At 41.8% G+C, this 16342-nt stretch overlaps 2 protein-coding genes across 6 annotated transcripts in view; one reads left to right on the forward strand and one right to left on the reverse strand.

The window, feature by feature from the left end:
- Nucleotides 1–16342, reverse strand: part of LOC120605766 (uncharacterized) — a 19830-nt gene continuing 3488 nt past the window's right edge. Inside the window, exons 2-4 of one of the 5 annotated variants that reach the window (XR_005653701.1) lie at nucleotides 11363–11857; nucleotides 8578–8688; nucleotides 1–584 (exon numbers count right to left, since the gene is read on the reverse strand). Coding sequence is in view for 1 of the 5 variants with exons in the window: in XM_039866732.1 (XP_039722666.1) it covers nucleotides 356–584; nucleotides 11363–11857 (724 nt within the window). In the remaining 4 variants the exon portion in view is untranslated. Of the gene's footprint in view, nucleotides 585–3904; nucleotides 4700–8577; nucleotides 9054–11362; nucleotides 11858–16342 lie in introns of those variants that run through there. The other 4 variants (XR_005653699.1, XR_005653700.1, XR_005653698.1 and 1 more) reach the window with 4 other exon arrangements.
- RAB14 (RAB14, member RAS oncogene family) overlaps nucleotides 11623–16342 on the forward strand; it is a 22960-nt gene continuing 18240 nt past the window's right edge. The window contains exon 1 of the mRNA XM_039866733.1: nucleotides 11623–11857. The gene's annotated coding sequence lies outside the window, so the exon portion shown is untranslated. The remainder of the gene's footprint in view (nucleotides 11858–16342) is intronic.

Genomic DNA, 16342 nt, shown 5'->3' on the forward strand with positions numbered 1-16342 from the left:
TGAGGCTTTCCTCGATTTAATCAGAAGGCATGGAACGTAACCTAAAATACAATAACTCTCACTATGAGGTTCAGTTACTCAATGCCTTTGTGTGAAATAGCTTAAATGAGCTCTGGTTCCACCATGGATACTAGCCAAACTTTAGAAAATGCTTTGGGCCCTGCTCTCCTACCCATTAGCTGAGCGACCTTAGGAAAGTTCTTCAATGTCTCTGAACCTCTGAGTCCTTACGTGCCAAAGGAATATGTTGACAGAACCTAGCCCACAGGCTTCTCTGAGAGGAACTAATGATGAAAATGATGAGGATGCTATCGGGAAGGCTTCGGTAAAATTCCTGAAGCTGAACCTTCTGGTATTAGGTGTGCTGTGAGGAACTGCATGCGGTCTGGGTCTCTGCTTGAGTAAAGAGGAGCAGATGCAGCAGCAGACAGATCAGCAGGAGAGCTAGCGGCCTGCTCACACAGATGTTAGCTTCCATCTGGATGGATGTGTGGAAAATGGACGCAATCCCCAGATTCTCAGAAATAGTGGGGAAGTGAATCTCCAGCCAGGTGACATCGCTCATTCCTCCCAAGGTGCAGACTCTGTAGCAACAGTCCAGAGGAGAAAAGAAGCAAGGTCTCAACTACTGCAGCAGCAATGGGGGAGTCGGAGAGAGGAAAAATGCTTTGTTTTTAAAAGCGAGCATTCTTTATCTCTTAAGAGGAGATAAAGTAATATTTATCATTACATGTTGCATTTTGTATCACTACCATGAGCCAGGCCCTATGCTGGAGCTGTGCCATTTAATCTGCCCATGATGCTATGTAAAAAAAAAAAAAAAAAAAACCACTCTATAGATGACAACACTGAGGCTCAGAAAGGTTACATGACCTGATTATAGGAACTAACATCTATTCCTTGCCTACTAGGTACCAGGCACTGAACTAAACACTTTATGTATGAGCTTGTCAAATCCTCACAACGCCCTGAGGTAGGTACTGTATTATCCCCAATTGGTTCTCCCTCCCCTACTGAGATGAGGAAACTGAGGCACGAGAGGTCAAGTAACTTGCTCAAATTAGTCACCGCTGAAGTTGGCTGATGAATGTAGCGGTCTGTGTTTTTGTCTGGATTCAAAGTCCTTGCTCGAAAAGAAGGTGCATGCTTGTTAATTAAAGGGCTTTTTATCTTTTCATTCATTCCTTTACTAATGAATGCCCTTAAGTTTTATGCATTTTTGAAGGACGCAGCTGAGCGTAGCAGAGGGAGCACGGCTCAAGTGCTTAGAGACTTGGTCTTTGATCTAGCCTGGGCTTCAGTGATCCCATCTGTGAAATGTGGGGACTCTACTGGTCAATCCTGAAGGTTCCTTCTTGCACCAATAGTCTATAATTCTGTCATTCCCCGGCCTTGAGAAGCAGTTACAAATTATTAATTAATATAGCAGCTCAGAATGCTAACTCATTTTCTAATGTCTCAGCAAATGACAGAGCCAGGATTTTAATCCAAGTCCTCCTGACTCCAAAAGCTTCTTCACTTCTTCCTTGGAAAAAAAGAGAAACTTAAAAAAAGACTGAGGAGCAAATACCGCTGCAGAACCAGATCTGCTTGAGTAACATAAGTTGAACCAATGACTAAGGGCCAGTTCTGGCCAGGGAGCGGGCCTGGTGTGGGCCTGTTACACCCTCTTGTGGAGCACGTCCGAAATGCTCTGTCCTGCCAGCATTTTCATTTTGATACTAGACTAGACGGAGGGATTGTGGGGAGCAGGAAGCAGTTTTCTCAATAATTTTGAAAACCAGTGACCCCAGCTATTGTTCTAACATGGAGACTGCTTGAAGGCATCAGTCACTTCTAGTGAAGCCCAGCTTCCCTGCGTTCATTTATTCATGAAACGTGGTTTTTTTTGTATTGGTTTTTATATCTTGTATATACTTGTACCAGGTATAAAGCAGTGAACCCAACAGAAATGGCACCTTTCCTCCTTAGCTCAGGGTGAGGGAGATCAGACATTAAACCTGAAAAACCCAGAATAAATATATAAGCAGGGAAGAATTCTTCCTTCATTCCGCCTTTGCTCCTTAGCTTTCTCTCTGACACCTGGAGGGGAAAAGGACCTTTGGCAACACCAAAGAATGAGAGATAAAGACTTTTAAGTATAATAATTCTGTAAAATTAAGTCTATCTGCTCTCACAAGTTTCATTTCCTTTACAGATACTGTGCTCTGGAGATTCTAAAAGAATTAAATCCTCATCTGTACTGAGGCAACACAAGGAAGGGGATAGCTTCTGAGGGGGAGCAGAGTTTTGCCATCCCTAAATATGTCCTTTCGAGGATATCATTTTAAGCTCGTTATTTTTAAGAAATGAAAGACACAGGAAAAACCTGTTTGATCTTCCCCTAACAGCCTAAAAGAATTGAGAGAGGGGACCTGCTCCAGGAAGGGAGCTATTGTCATAAATAACTATAGTTAAATATGGAGTAGGTGTGGCAGACAGGAAAGAACCTAGCAAGGCCCCTTCGATCTAAGTTTTCTCTGCATCCCATTGTTAAAGATGGCCCAGCAAACATTTATTTACCAAACATTTGCTTCTCCATCTCCATGTGAATTGCCTTCCTCCCCTTTAAAGTCCAAAACCGCACCCCCTTTTCTTCTTAGTTCAAGATGACATATAAGCCTCAACTGCCCATTTGTCTTGGGCCCCATAGTTTTATGGAACCCCTATATATACATACATAATTAAATTGTTTTTTTCTCTTGTTAACTTCAATTTGATTAGACAAGCCAGCAAGAAATAAGAGGGAAAGAGAGGAAATTCTCCCTTCCCCCACGTCCCCCCGACCCCAGGGGAGCCAGGACTATATCCAGAATCAAACTTGAAGGCTTCAGCGGCCTCCAGGAGGGAGCTGCCATCTGGCAGAGAGAGCCGAGGGGTGGAAATGAGGGGTGGGAGCTTCAGCGGAGAAGGAGTTTATATACATACCTAACCTTGACAACAATCCAAAAAAGTAAGGGCCGCCATACCTATTTTATAGATGAGGCGTCTATTGACCATTCCTTGTCAGCCAATATAAGGGCTTGAGCAGAAAAACAGGGAAGAGGCACTGAGGGGCTGTGGCGGGCAGGACTGAGAAGCCCAAGTCCAAGTGTAATCACTGGGCAGTGATGAGTAAATCTCTGAGAGGATTACTGAGGAGTGAATACCCTGTTAACTGTGATGTGTGATCGCCCAGCTCCTCTATGTCCATCCCTTTTTCCGCTTCTATCCAGAGCCAGGCCCCTACCTGGGTTTTATAGTCCACAGAACCTGAGATACCTGGAGGTGACTGATGCAGTGGGAGAGGAGGTGACAGGAGGATTAGCTCAGGGAGCTGCCTGACTCCTCTCCCTGGGTGGATCTTACAGCTTTCTCAGAACACACAACATCAAAGACCTCACAGATTCCTTTATCCTAATCATTTTACAGTTTTTAAACAAAAGTCCCATCCATAAAACCCTTCAAAAAATCACTTCCATGTGATTTTTTTGGCAGGGGGAGGGAGGACTACTTTGGGAAGGGGTCAAGGGGAAATAGAACCTACTTGAACCTCCCTGGCAGATTCTGAGGTCTCTTGGTCTGAGGAACATTGGACTGGATTGTTCTCTGAGATCGCCTAATCTGTACGTTACAGATGGGAAAAATGAGGCCCAGAGAGGGTAAGTGACCTACCTAAAGTGATACAGCTGGTTTAAGCTAAGTCAAGCCCTCATTCTCAAGTCAGTGCTTTATTTACCCAACTCCCATCCCATCCTCAATTAATTAACATTTATACCTAGAAGCATTTATTCGAAATATCAGGCCCCCCAAATGCCTGAACTATTGTGTGACTCAAAACACTCAAGGTTTGAAGACACTGTAAGACTTACTTTTTATACATTATCTCTTTATTTTATTTAGCACATTGTTTTGTTTTTAATTATTGGTTGCAACCCAAAAGCAGATGGCCCTGGGTTTGAGTCCTAACTCTGTCACTCTCTAGCTGACCTCAAGCAAGCAATTTTACCTCTTCGTTCTCACATCTGTGAAATGGATTAATGACGTTCCCTACCTTCCTGTGTAATTGTGAGGACTGAATGAAATGCTGAACAGGGTATTGGGTTATATGCTAATTAGCTCAGCAAATCCTTCCTGTGGGTAGAGAGAGGACTAGGTACTCTAAAAAAAGCTTCGTTTTCTCTCCTGATAGACTCATAATAATAATATAACTGCCTCATGGGAGTGTGGTACTTTACAGTTTACAAACCACATCTGTATCTGTGGTCTCATCTGAATTCTTCCTGCTTCTCTGTGAGTTTCACAGGACAAGTACTACTGTCTCCATTTCACAGAGGATAAAGCTGAGGCTCAGAGAAGGCCCAGGGTCAGTCAGCTAATAAACAGCTCACAGTGGCTGGCTGTCTCTATGGCACTTGAGTGTGTCTGGATGGGGAGGGAGTCCACTGTGGTAGACTGGATTACTCTTCACCTATGTTCACCATCCCAGAGGAGAATTATGTGCCCCAACTTTGTCGACATGAGGTTATACGACTTGCTTTGGCCAATGAAATGTGAGCAGAAGTGATAGTGATGTATGTCACTTTGGAACAGAAGCCTGAAGACCCAGCATGTTGTTCACCATGTCTCTTTTCCTTCTGCCAGTTGTCCACAGAGGAAGAGTGCTCCATCAGCTTGGGTGCTGGAATAAAGATGACATGGAATAGGGATGTAGTTGACTCATCATGGATATAGGGATAAGCAAGAAGTAAACCTTTGCAGTTGTAAGCCACTGAGATTTTCGGGTCACTTGTTACACAGCAAAGCCTAGCCTCTCCTAACCAATGTATCTATAAAGGCAAGATCTTCTCCAGAGAACAGGGAGTAGTAATGCCAGTAGTAATGGATAAATACTGGCTGGTCTATGAGTGTGTGTGTGTGTGTGTGAGAGATGGCACAGTGGGTATGGGAAAGGAAAGGCCCAGCACAGTTTACCCTGGGCCGTATTCCAGACAATCTTTCAAACAAGCTAAGAAGCCTGCAGAGGCCTGTTTCTCATTCTTCTCCTCTCTTCTCTCTCTCCAGTTGTTTACTATTCTGCAGAAACCCTCTGATCTCTGTTGAATTCCATGATAGCAAATAAAGGTTTTTTCTTTCCCAATTAACATGGAGAAACTGCTTCAGACCTATTGATTGGCTCTAAGAAATAATAATCTCAGCTAGTTTTTCCTGAAGGCTTCTTCACTACTAGGTCCGCTGCTAAGAGCTTTTCATGCTTTACCTCATTTTCTCTTCACAACTACCCGAGGAATTAGATACTACTATTTCCTCATTTTAGAGGCAAAGAAACGAAGAATTAGAGACCTTACAGAACTTATCCAAAACCACACAGCTACTAAAAGGCGAGGCTGGGACTCAAGTCTGACTATAATGCTGGGTAATTTCTGACTTGTCAACTTGGGTCCTTCTTGTTTTTGTGGGCTGTACAAGTTGTTTCCTCTGCTATTTCTAAGCCTCGCTCTTTGCTCACCATGGGTGGAAGAGGGGAACCCCTTTTTTCCTAGTTCTTGTTTCAATGGGGAAGGTTTTTTTCTGAGTATATTCTGGGTAGAGGAAGAATTGAATTTGAAAATATCTGGTCCTGCTCAACTCAGCATTGTCCTTCTTACTGGGAAGGAGGTGTTCCTGGGGCTCCACCCCCGTACAGCAGGGTGGGTACCTGACCTAGTCTTTGCAGCCCAGTTCTGGGATTAACTAAGAGCTACTAGTCTAAAGCCTCTTCTCCAATCTGGCTTACATCAGTTAACATAGGCAATCTTTTGGCCTCTCTTTGCTTTTGTTTTATTCCTCAACTTGTACAGAACTTAGGCAAGGCAAATGAAATGCCATTTACCCAAAATGGGCTCCTGCGGAAATTACCCTGGTAGAATAGATTCATGGTCTACTGTGGTTCCATTTCTTGCCTTGGTGGCTTCAGAGTGTAACTATAGCTTCTTTAGGCCTTTGAGCTCTAATGCCTGCCCCCTCTTAAGCAAACAAGGGTGGTATGGCAGAAATGGCTAGTTGTTTCTCAATATCTATTCTTTTCTTCCTCTATTAATGATCCTTCCCCCAGAATAAAAACTACATTTCCCAGGCTCCCTTGCAGCTAGGTGTGGCCACAACTCATCAATGAGATGTGAGCAAAGGTGATGAGCACAACTTCTAGATCATACATTAAAGGGAAGGTGCGTGCTATCCAATTATTTTTTCCTTTCTGCTGGCTGGAACGGAACATGATGGTAGCAGCTGGAGTATTTTTAACCATGAAATATAAACTATGTATTTGGGTGGCAATGCAACAACTAAGGAAGAGCTTAAAAACTGCCACCTTCAAGCTGCCATACCAGTTCTTGACTACCTATCCAGACTTCTGTGTGTGAGAGAAGTAAACCTCTAACTCATGAAAGCCATTATCACTTTTGGTCTCTTACTTACAGCATCTGAACCCATGTACCTTAACAAACTCAAGTAGAGACCAAAGAAATGGCTTCCTGATTTGGGAGAGAGGTGTGGGGATCTGGCAGAAGCCAAAATGTGCATCTGATTGTATGAGAGAATCAGTGAATGGGGAAAAATAGAGGAATTGGGCATTTGTTGAATGCTTAGACTATTCCAGGTACTGTGCCCAATTCTTTCCATTATACTTTCTCAGTCGATCTAAACAACAATTCTTTGGGGTGGGGGTAGATCTATTATCCCATTATGTAGTTGAGGCTCAGAGCAGTTAAGTGATTTGACTAAGGTCACATAGCTAATAAAGAGTTGTGCTAGAAATAGAGCTAAGGTCAGTGTGCTCTCAAAATCATATTCTTTCCTCCATAGTAAACGGTTCACTTATTGCCCACCAAATATAATACGACAAAATAAAATCTTGCCCCTATTGGGAGACAACCTTCCATGGGTCTCTTGTGTTTCTGTACTCTGGCCAGTACAGGCACTGTCATTTTCCCCAGACTATCTTTCCAAGAATGTTTGTAGAGCAAATAACCTTCGAAGATAGTTTCCCTCCAGAGCAAAAGACAGAGGCTTACTCCCTACTATGACATCCAGACATCCAGGAACTCATGCAAATATGCTGATGCTCATGCTGCATGCAGTGCTATGAATAAGGAAGTTCTTTGTCTCTGACCTGGGAAGTCTCATGTCTTCTTCCTGTGAAACTGCATTAGGCTTAGTTGTTAACTTGCAACTAGGGTGAGATATCAGTTCTTAACAGCACCTGGCCTATTTGTTCCATGTTGAGAGTCACCATGTTTAATACAGTTGGGTCACATCACACATGCTTTCTACCTACATCATTTCAACTAAATGTACAAGGTCAACAAAGCAATAAGGAAAATTTAAATACTGCTCTTTTCTCCCTTATTCTAAATAAGTGTAAGCCTTGGAGTAAGCATGTGATGAGAGTTTACTCTGTTATTTTCTTAGATCTTAGTTCTCACGTGGATTTCGTGGCATGGTCGTTTTGCCACACTGAGTGTGATTTGTAGGTTCAAAGCTGTGTATTTTCATGTAACATGGCCTCTAAATCTAAACCACCCATTTCTTCTGCTGGTCAGCAAAACAGATGGCTATCAGATCCAACACCAGCGAAAAACTCAAAGACAGTAAATCAGTCACCAGTGTGGAGCTCTCCTGAGACATTTTCAAGTACACTTTTCACCTTATGTGATCTTTGTTGTTGTTGTTGTTGTTGTTGTTGTTGTTGTTGTTTTGGACAAACTTTAGAACCTATGACTCCAGAGGATTACCTTGTGGGAGTACAAGGTGTATGGGTATGTGGGGGGAAGGGACTATTTTAATGGTCACAAAATTTCTTTTACCATTGAATACAGCATGTATGTATCCTTATATTTATAAACCACTTTGTTCTTAACTATCGTACATTTAAATCTAATGCTTTTTCATATACAGAGACTAAAGAGTCCCATGCACTTGATTCTGACTTCTTGGTCAGCCTGCTAAATTTTGAAGTGTATCAACTGCCTTTTCTTTTTATTATTAAACTAGTATTTTAAATTGTTTGTCTTTACTTAATTGAATTATATATCACTGTAAGTTAATAAATTATATTTGAAAATATATTAGTTTTTTAAATTAGGTAGCATATGCACATGGTAATAAATTTCAGAGTAAAATTGCATTGGTTCTGCTGTATCTTCAATATTATCTAAGGAATTGGGGCACCGATATTTTAATATCTGGTTTTGGACTGGTGCCAACTCCAAAACCACTGCGCAAAAAGGGGTGAGCATAGAGAGAGACAGAGAAAAAAACTACAATACAAGATAAGCCTCTGAACCAAAATCCTAAAATGCATTAAGAAAATTAACAAATAAAATTAACCTTGTAAAACCAAGAAAGAGATGAATTAATTTGGTTTAAATAAACACAATAGAGAGATCTGAAAATGACTTAAAAGTTTAGGTTCTGGAAAAAGATAAAGATAGAAAAACATCTATTTTTATGAAAGAACTTTTAAAATAAAAACAGGTAGAAATGAAACAAGAACAGGTGGCTATGACAAAGAATCAGTACCTGGAGTGGTCTCACGCATCTCTTCTAGGAATGGGTGACCCTTCATACATTTGCTGTGTCTTCTAGCTGACTGCCAGCTTGAACATCTCTTTGCTGTCCTCCAATCTAGCACTGGGAAGTTAAGGAGTGTGTGAACATGGCAGGGGCAGTTTTAGTCCCTCTCCACCACCTAGACCCATCCACCATGCCATCCAAAGTCCCTTGCTATGTGGTCTCTCTCCATTTGCTTTCCCTTTCTTAGGAAGAAATGGGGCAGAGGAGATCAGTAAGCCTGCTGCCTAAACATATATGGCAGCTGGGGGCAGGGTGGTCTGCCTGTCTCTTCTTCCTGTAGGCACACCCAATGTTCACTGGTGATTCTCATGAAGGGCGAGGAAGGGATGAGTGTCTTTTCAGAACAGTGCATTTTCCCTAAATGCTGACTTCCTTCCCATCTCTTCATTCTTTCTTTCCACAATTTAGTGGTGATGGTTTGTCTGTGAGGAGAGGGGTGAGAATGGGGAATAGATGGGGAGGAGGGGTTGGTGAAAGGGCTGGTAAAGGAACAATAGTGGCTCTTCAAATGCCCTGCTGGAATGTAGCTGGTTTCAACCACTGGCGATTCTTTAAATGCAGAATGTGGGCCACTATGAACTTTTTGGTTCAGATTTGGGCCTCAGCAGCAGTTTCAAGACAACAGGAAAAATCTCTCAATGTCCAGTTACAAAAGTATATATATTTTTTCTCTTTCTGTTATAGTTTAACAAATGTTAGCATACTATTCAGTTTTCTGCATCTTGTATTTTTCACTTGAAGCATTCCTTAGAGATTGTTCCATACACATGTGCCTCATTCTTTTAAATTGCTACATATATTCCACCATATATATGTACTAGAATTTATAACAGCTTTCTAGTGATAGTCTGTCTCTAGTCTTCTGTTATTACAAACAGTGCTGCAATTAATATTTTGTGATATATCTCTTTTCATATAAACAGTTCTTTAAAAAAGTTACCTAGAAACCCTGACAGATGTTTGGCCAGACAGTACTTCTTTACGCTGCAATTGGTCACACACAGTCTCTCCTAACTTTGAAAATTCTGTGACTTATCACAAGAATTGACAATTTCTACTTTCATTGCATTGCTTAGCATGTGACAGGCACTCTATACTCACAATGTTTCCCTTTAATGCTGCATCAAAGTGTAATGTCTTTGACAGAGACTTAAGCAACAATTAGTTATCTACATCTAAGCTGCTACAAATGCAAATAAGGGATGAAGTATGGAGTGATACTTAGGAATGGGAGCTCTGAAGTCATACATGCTTGACTTCAAGTCCCAGCACTGCCAATTTTTACCTATATAATTTTAGACCTGTATGACACTATATAATTTTAGACCTGTATGACACTCAGTTTTCTCATTGATAAAATGAGGTGAATATAGTACTGACTTCATGAGGGGTGCTGTAGGGATTAAATAAGAAAATATGCTTAGGATGCTTCCTGGCACATAATAAGTGTTCAATAAGCATTAGCTATGCATGTCAATTCAGGTGACCACTGGATATACAGAAACTTTCTGGCCAGGCCTAAGTTCATAGCTGAACAAATAATGGCAATTGGTTCACAGCTTTCTCTATTTGCCACTGGCAAATTTCTTGACTTCAGAGATTTTAAATTGTGACCACAAAGAACTATACTTATTAGAATTAAAGAATATAGGAATAGAAGCATAGACCTATGGGGCTGGATTTCAATATTACTTTATATTAGATTATCTTGGAATAATGATTCTCATGTATTAAATTCTCATATGCCAAGCAACTTGCATATACTATCTCATTTAATTTTACAAGAACCCATTAGAAATCGGTATCATCATCCTTATTTTGCAGAAGAGTCTGAGAATCTGAGAAATGACCTGCCCAATGGCAACATATCATTAGAAAGTTGCAGAGCAGGGATTTGCACCCGAGTTCTTCTGAAAATAAGATCTGTAAATTGCCATATAGCTTTCCAATGAAATCTCACTTGCCCATGGCAGAATCAGTTTATGAAAGATCTTGAATGTCAAGAGCGAGCTCGAGTTTCATTTTGGGGGACTGAGGCAGAGTGGTCTTATCCATTAGGATAAGTATCCATAATACTTTTAGGGGCCCACACTAATGTTTTAAGTTCTTTTAAAATCAGAAGAGAAAAATGAACTTTTAGGTTGAAGAAAATGTTTCGCTACACAACATTAATATATTCATCTATACCAATGCAGTTCTACACTATGAACTATACATATAGACCTACAAGTACAAGGCAAAAGTGCCTAGAACCCACGAAAGTCATAAGGTGGACTTGTACCCAGGTGTGTGCTAAAAACTTTCTGGGGAAAAAAATAAGCATACCAAGTTGGAAAATAGGAGGTAGTGGGCAAATTTCGAAAAATGTGTTCACAATTTCTCTCCTCTTGTCAAAGTCACCCCTAAAGGGAAGTTAAAAGAGACAGAGGTAAAACATAGGGCAAAAGTGCCACTTCCTAGCTGCAAGATCTTGGACAAGTGACTTGATTGATCTGAGCCTCAGTTTTCCCATCGGTAAATGGGGATATGGACTTCCTGGGGTTGTTGGACAGGGACCTAGTGTGCCTTGCTTACCGCTATGTACGAAGCGCTCGATAAATACATGTTGACTCAACGAAGTAAATGCGTGCTTAGCACAATCGCTGGTGGACGGTAAGTGTCCAGTGAGGGGCATTAAAGAGTAAAAAGTCCTCAGAGCGACAACCCCAGCCCTGCTAGACCCAAGACGTACCTCAGCAACTTCCACGCAGACATGCGCAGTAAACTGCGCTTGCGCACAGGCGCTTCCCTCCGCCCCTTCAAGCGTGAGGGCCAGCGGGGCGGGCCTCGGAGGCGGTGCGACAAGTCCAGAGGGGAGAACTGAGGAAGGGGCGTGGCTAGCGAGCCGGGCCCGGGCCACCTTTTTCCGGGCTCCGCCAGCTGCGCGCGCATCCTCCTCCCCCCTTCTTTTGTGGTCCGGCCCATTGCGAGGGTGACAGGAAACCCTGTGCAGGCAGCGCCGCCATCTTGGACCTGCCCGAGGAAGATCCTGAGGGAGCTGCAAGAGCAGCCGCCGCTGCCACCGCTATTGCCGCCAGTGCGTCTGCACTTCCTCGGCCAGCCCGCTACCTGCCGGGGCCTCGGCCGACCGCCCCCGCCCCTCTTCCGCTGCGCCTGCACTCCTCTTCCTCGTCCTGACTCCTTCCCTCCCGCCCGGAAAGCTGCCCAGCCACCAGCAACCCCCCAGGTAACCCGGGCCTTCCGCAGTGCCCGTCCGGCCGAGGCCTCCTCGCCCGGCTCTCGGAGGGCAAGGGGAGGGACGACGGCGAGCCAGGGCCGCGGGCGGGCGGCGCCGCGGGGCAGGCCCTGTCAGGCCACGGCGAGCCCGGGGTCGCGGTGGGCGCCGCGGGGCCCGGCCCGCCGGGACTCCAGTGCGGGGGCGAGGGCGTCCCCGCGCTGCGCCCGCAGAAGCCGCTGGTCCTCCCCGCCCAGCGGAGAGCTTCGAGGCGTGCGGGGTGGGGTGTGTGTGGCTTCGCCTTCCCCGCCTTCTCGGCCGGACTGGGCGTACTGGTCTCTCCGCAGACTCCTCTTTCCTTGCTGCGGGTCCCGGCGGCAGCACACCACCCCCGCGGTGTTGACCCACGCGAGCCGCGCCGCCTTGCAGCCCGCGAGCCCCAGACGTGGCACCCCGTCCCATAGGCCGCGTCTGGCTCTGAGTACAAAAGGCAGCACCTCGCAGCCTCGCCGGCATCTTGGACTAGCGCCGGTGTCCTTGTCGACGTGGGTAGACTCTGGACTCGGGCTGGAGAGAGGGGGTCTTTAGGTCTGTGTTTGCGAGGTTCTGATTTGAGTGTCCCTATAAGGCCCGTGACATCCGATAAGGCCCCGAGCCCAGATAGCATCCCCAAATAATGGAGACCAAAAGTTTGGGTATTTCTAGAATTGAAGAAAAGAAGGAACAAGCGCGTTTCGACGGTTTGCACTTTACTGTGTGCCAGGCACGGATTTAGGTGTCTTGCTTCATGTAGCTCTTGGTGATAAATCGAACGATCTTAGTTTTACAAGCGAGGAAACTGAGGCTTGAAGTTGTAGTGTGGCCAGTTAAGGATGGTGCATGCAAACTGGCCTCTCCCTAGGCTGTGGCTGGTGTTTACCAACACTCAAGTTGGGCTAGGTTACTGGTATGACTGTTTAAAAGGTAGCTATAAGCTTATTTCCTATTTTTGCATTGAATGACAGCTGATTGCTCCTTCATAACCCAAAGTCTGCCATGTCAGCTACTACCCTGCCAGTCTACATTCTTACAACCCCACAGGAGAGATGGCAGAATTTCCATTTTATATTTAAAGAAGAAACGGGGGTTTCCAGGGGGCAAGTGCCTTCCTGGTGGCCCCCACAGCAAGTGTCAGAGCCCAGATTTGAACTCTCGCAAAGTTTACTACTCATTTCATTACTATCACAACTGCCTTTTATTTAGATGTAGTTATTGAGGACAAACTTAACGTTGCAGTAATCTGACTTCTACTCCTTCCCACAAGACTTTACAAATTTTTTTCTCTTAGCCTCTTTTACTTGGTTATGCCTTGAGGCAATGTAGTGTACTTTGACTTTCTAGTTAAGTGACTGAGCATATTAGCCTCTCAAACTCAGTGTCCTAATCTATACCTACATTTTAGAGTTGTGAGGATTAAATGGGATTAAAAACCCTTAGCACTTAGCTTGGCATGTAGTAAGTGCCCCCTTGCTTACTATAACAGTGCCAGGCATGTAGCGAGTTTAATATTTGTTAAATAAATGAGAGGAGTGTGACTTTGGAGAGCTGTAGAGTTAGACCTGAGCCTTTCTCTTTAGTGGTTTATATCATCTGTACAATGAGTTTTTAGGGTTAGAGATTGCTTAGTAGTTGGCATATTTTGGGCATTCTGTAAATGACAATTATTTTAAAGGTGTAAAATCTTAGGTTCTAATAACCTAAAAATTCCTTGGAATTAAAGCTGCATTCTTAAAAGTTTTTGCTACTTACATTTTATGTTAAACGTCATAGTTGTGGCATGCTTCAACTATGCAACAATTCCTACAACTGATATTTATCAGTATTAAATATCTTTGCATAATCTTAGTGAGATATTGTACTATTAGAGGAAACCTTTGGTTAAGGTAAGTAAAATATGTTAAAACCAGGGCTATTGAGAGATGCTTCATTTGTTAAAAAAGCTTGAAATATTTTTATGTGGTTAAAAATGTCAGGTGTGAGTGGAGACAGCAATGTGCAAATAGAGGTATCAGAGATGTTCTTCACTTTATTTAAAAACTTTGTACTCTAGATGATTTTAAACATATACAGTATAGAATAGTATGCTGAGCCTTCATGTACTTGTCAGCCAGTGTCAACAGCGATGAATGTTGTTTCATCTACGTACACCTGTACCGTCTCCACCAAATTATTTTGAAGGAAATCTCAGACATCATATCACATCAGTACATTTTCAATATTACTGATCTTCCTAACCGTAGTAGTAAGTGCATGTTTTTTTTTTCCTTCCTAAATATTTTCCTTCTCTGAACAGAGAGGCGTGGTATTGGAGTACTTTATTTCCTATTCATAGCATACTATCATAGTTAGCTGAAACATTTTTTTTTCTCTTGACACATTCAGGAATCCAGTTTTTTCCTTATTCACATTATTTGTATAAAAGTGTGACATTAAATCGCTTGTCAATAGTGGGGCTTTTGAAAGTGGGTTCCAGAAATGGGAAGATTATTTTCACAAGTTGTATTACTGTTGAGGAAAGGAAATTGACCACTTCTTTAGATTAGATTAGATTAGATTAATTAGATTACCAAAATTTTATGTCCACTGAACTGACAAATCAAGTAGCATTCCACTTTACTGGGTCTATAAGCAAATCACAGCAGTTCTTCTGTTCTTGAGTTTCATGAAGGCAGGGACAGTGTTGTTTTTGATCATCACTATATTGTCCAAATCTAACACAAGGTTTTGTGCTTAGTAGATGCTCCACAAATATATTGGAATCACAAAAACACTCTGCCTTGGCTTTGGTATTTTTACAAGATGTTTTGCATGTAAAAAAAAAATACTAATTTCAACAGTGAGGATCAAAATTTAAATCACGTGAAATATTTAGTGGGTTGCTTTTTTTCCTATGTTGTCTTGAATCAGTTATGTAAAAATTGCACAGTAACATTATGTGTTCTAAGGATTAGAATAAAATAGCTATAGAACAGTTGTGAAAGGATTAGTCATAGTGCATAAGTGAACACAGTAAGGAACTAAACTATATGAAAAAACAAAACAGAAAAAAATACCCTTGATTATTGGGGTGTTTTCTGTTCGTATTTTGAGGCTGATCTTATGCTATTCATGTGATGTTCCCCTCATGTTGGTAAATATGTAAGTAATGTTGGAAACATTATGAATGGGGAGTTCTTTTTGTTTATCCTTTAACTTGTTTTGTATCAGAATTGTACATAAAAATGCTTTTAAAATATTTATTGGTCCTTTATTTTCTCTACTTTGAATATTTTAGAATAGTACATGCTCATGTCAGTGCAGGGATGTATAAAGAAAGTTAATTTTCCCCTTCCCTTCCTCTTCTTTCAGCCCATGTATTCCTTTTTCACAATCTGATGTGTGTCTTTCCATATCATGTGTTTAAAATGGGATATGCTGTTGCATTAAACTCTGCAACAGCCTTTTTTGACTTAAAATCATGGATTTATTTCCAGGTTGATACATATATTTCTAAGTGATTTTTTAACTAGGTGTATATTGTTTCGTAGTACAGATGTGCTATTCAGTCATTCCTTGTTGATAAGAGTGTAGATTGTTTCTAGTTTTTTGCTGTGGAGTTGCTGCATTAAATGCATTCGAACCTGTAACCTTGTGCACTGAAGCTTTTGTTTCTGTAGAGCACTCTGGTTTTCATGGCCAAATGGTGATTTGGATTATTTTTAACATTTTAAGATATATACTGATTAGTTCCCAAAAATGTTATTGAAATTCAGACTCCCATAAGCAAAGTGTATGAAAGTGGCTACCTTCACTTCTTGATATACACTTTTCAAAAGTAGTCACTAATACGTTCATATAATTTTATTTGGAAAGGTGTGTGATTCTGTATATGGAGACCATGAAATTCTATTTTGGCACAACAGTAATTATTGTTTATGCATTTAATAATGATTTAGGTGTATATGTATTGGCTTGGAAGCAGCCATGATTTTGTTAAGTGAAAAAAGCACATTGCAGAGTTTTATGCGATAGCAAACCCCATTTAAAAAATACATTTGTCATCTTAACGGTGGTATATTTCATGTTCAAGAGATGAGGTTGAAAATCCCTTGTTAAAGCAGTGTGAAGCATTGTTAATATTTAAAAGGGGCCCCGCATAATTATTAGTGTTTAATTATGCATTTAGTAAGCATTTCTCTTGACACCGAGAAATTTAGAGCTAAATTTTACATGTACTGATAGTAAAACTATTACCCTAAATTTTTATTATAATTATCCTTCATCTTTCTCTGATTTTGATTTTTCACTTTTATTTTATTAGTTTACATATATATGCCTTTAATAATCTACCTTAGGTTCTTTGGAATTAGCTCTGGGTTCAAGTACTAGCTCTGCCTTTACTAACTTTGTCACACTGGCCAAATGTGAAGTTCTCCAAACCTCAGTTTCTTCAGTTTTTTAATGGACATGATAATGATT

The sequence above is a fragment of the Pteropus medius genome, unplaced genomic scaffold, assembly GCF_902729225.1.
Source record: "Pteropus medius unplaced genomic scaffold, Ma_sr-lr_union100, whole genome shotgun sequence".
In the NCBI taxonomy this organism is placed as follows: Eukaryota; Metazoa; Chordata; class Mammalia; order Chiroptera; family Pteropodidae; genus Pteropus; species Pteropus medius.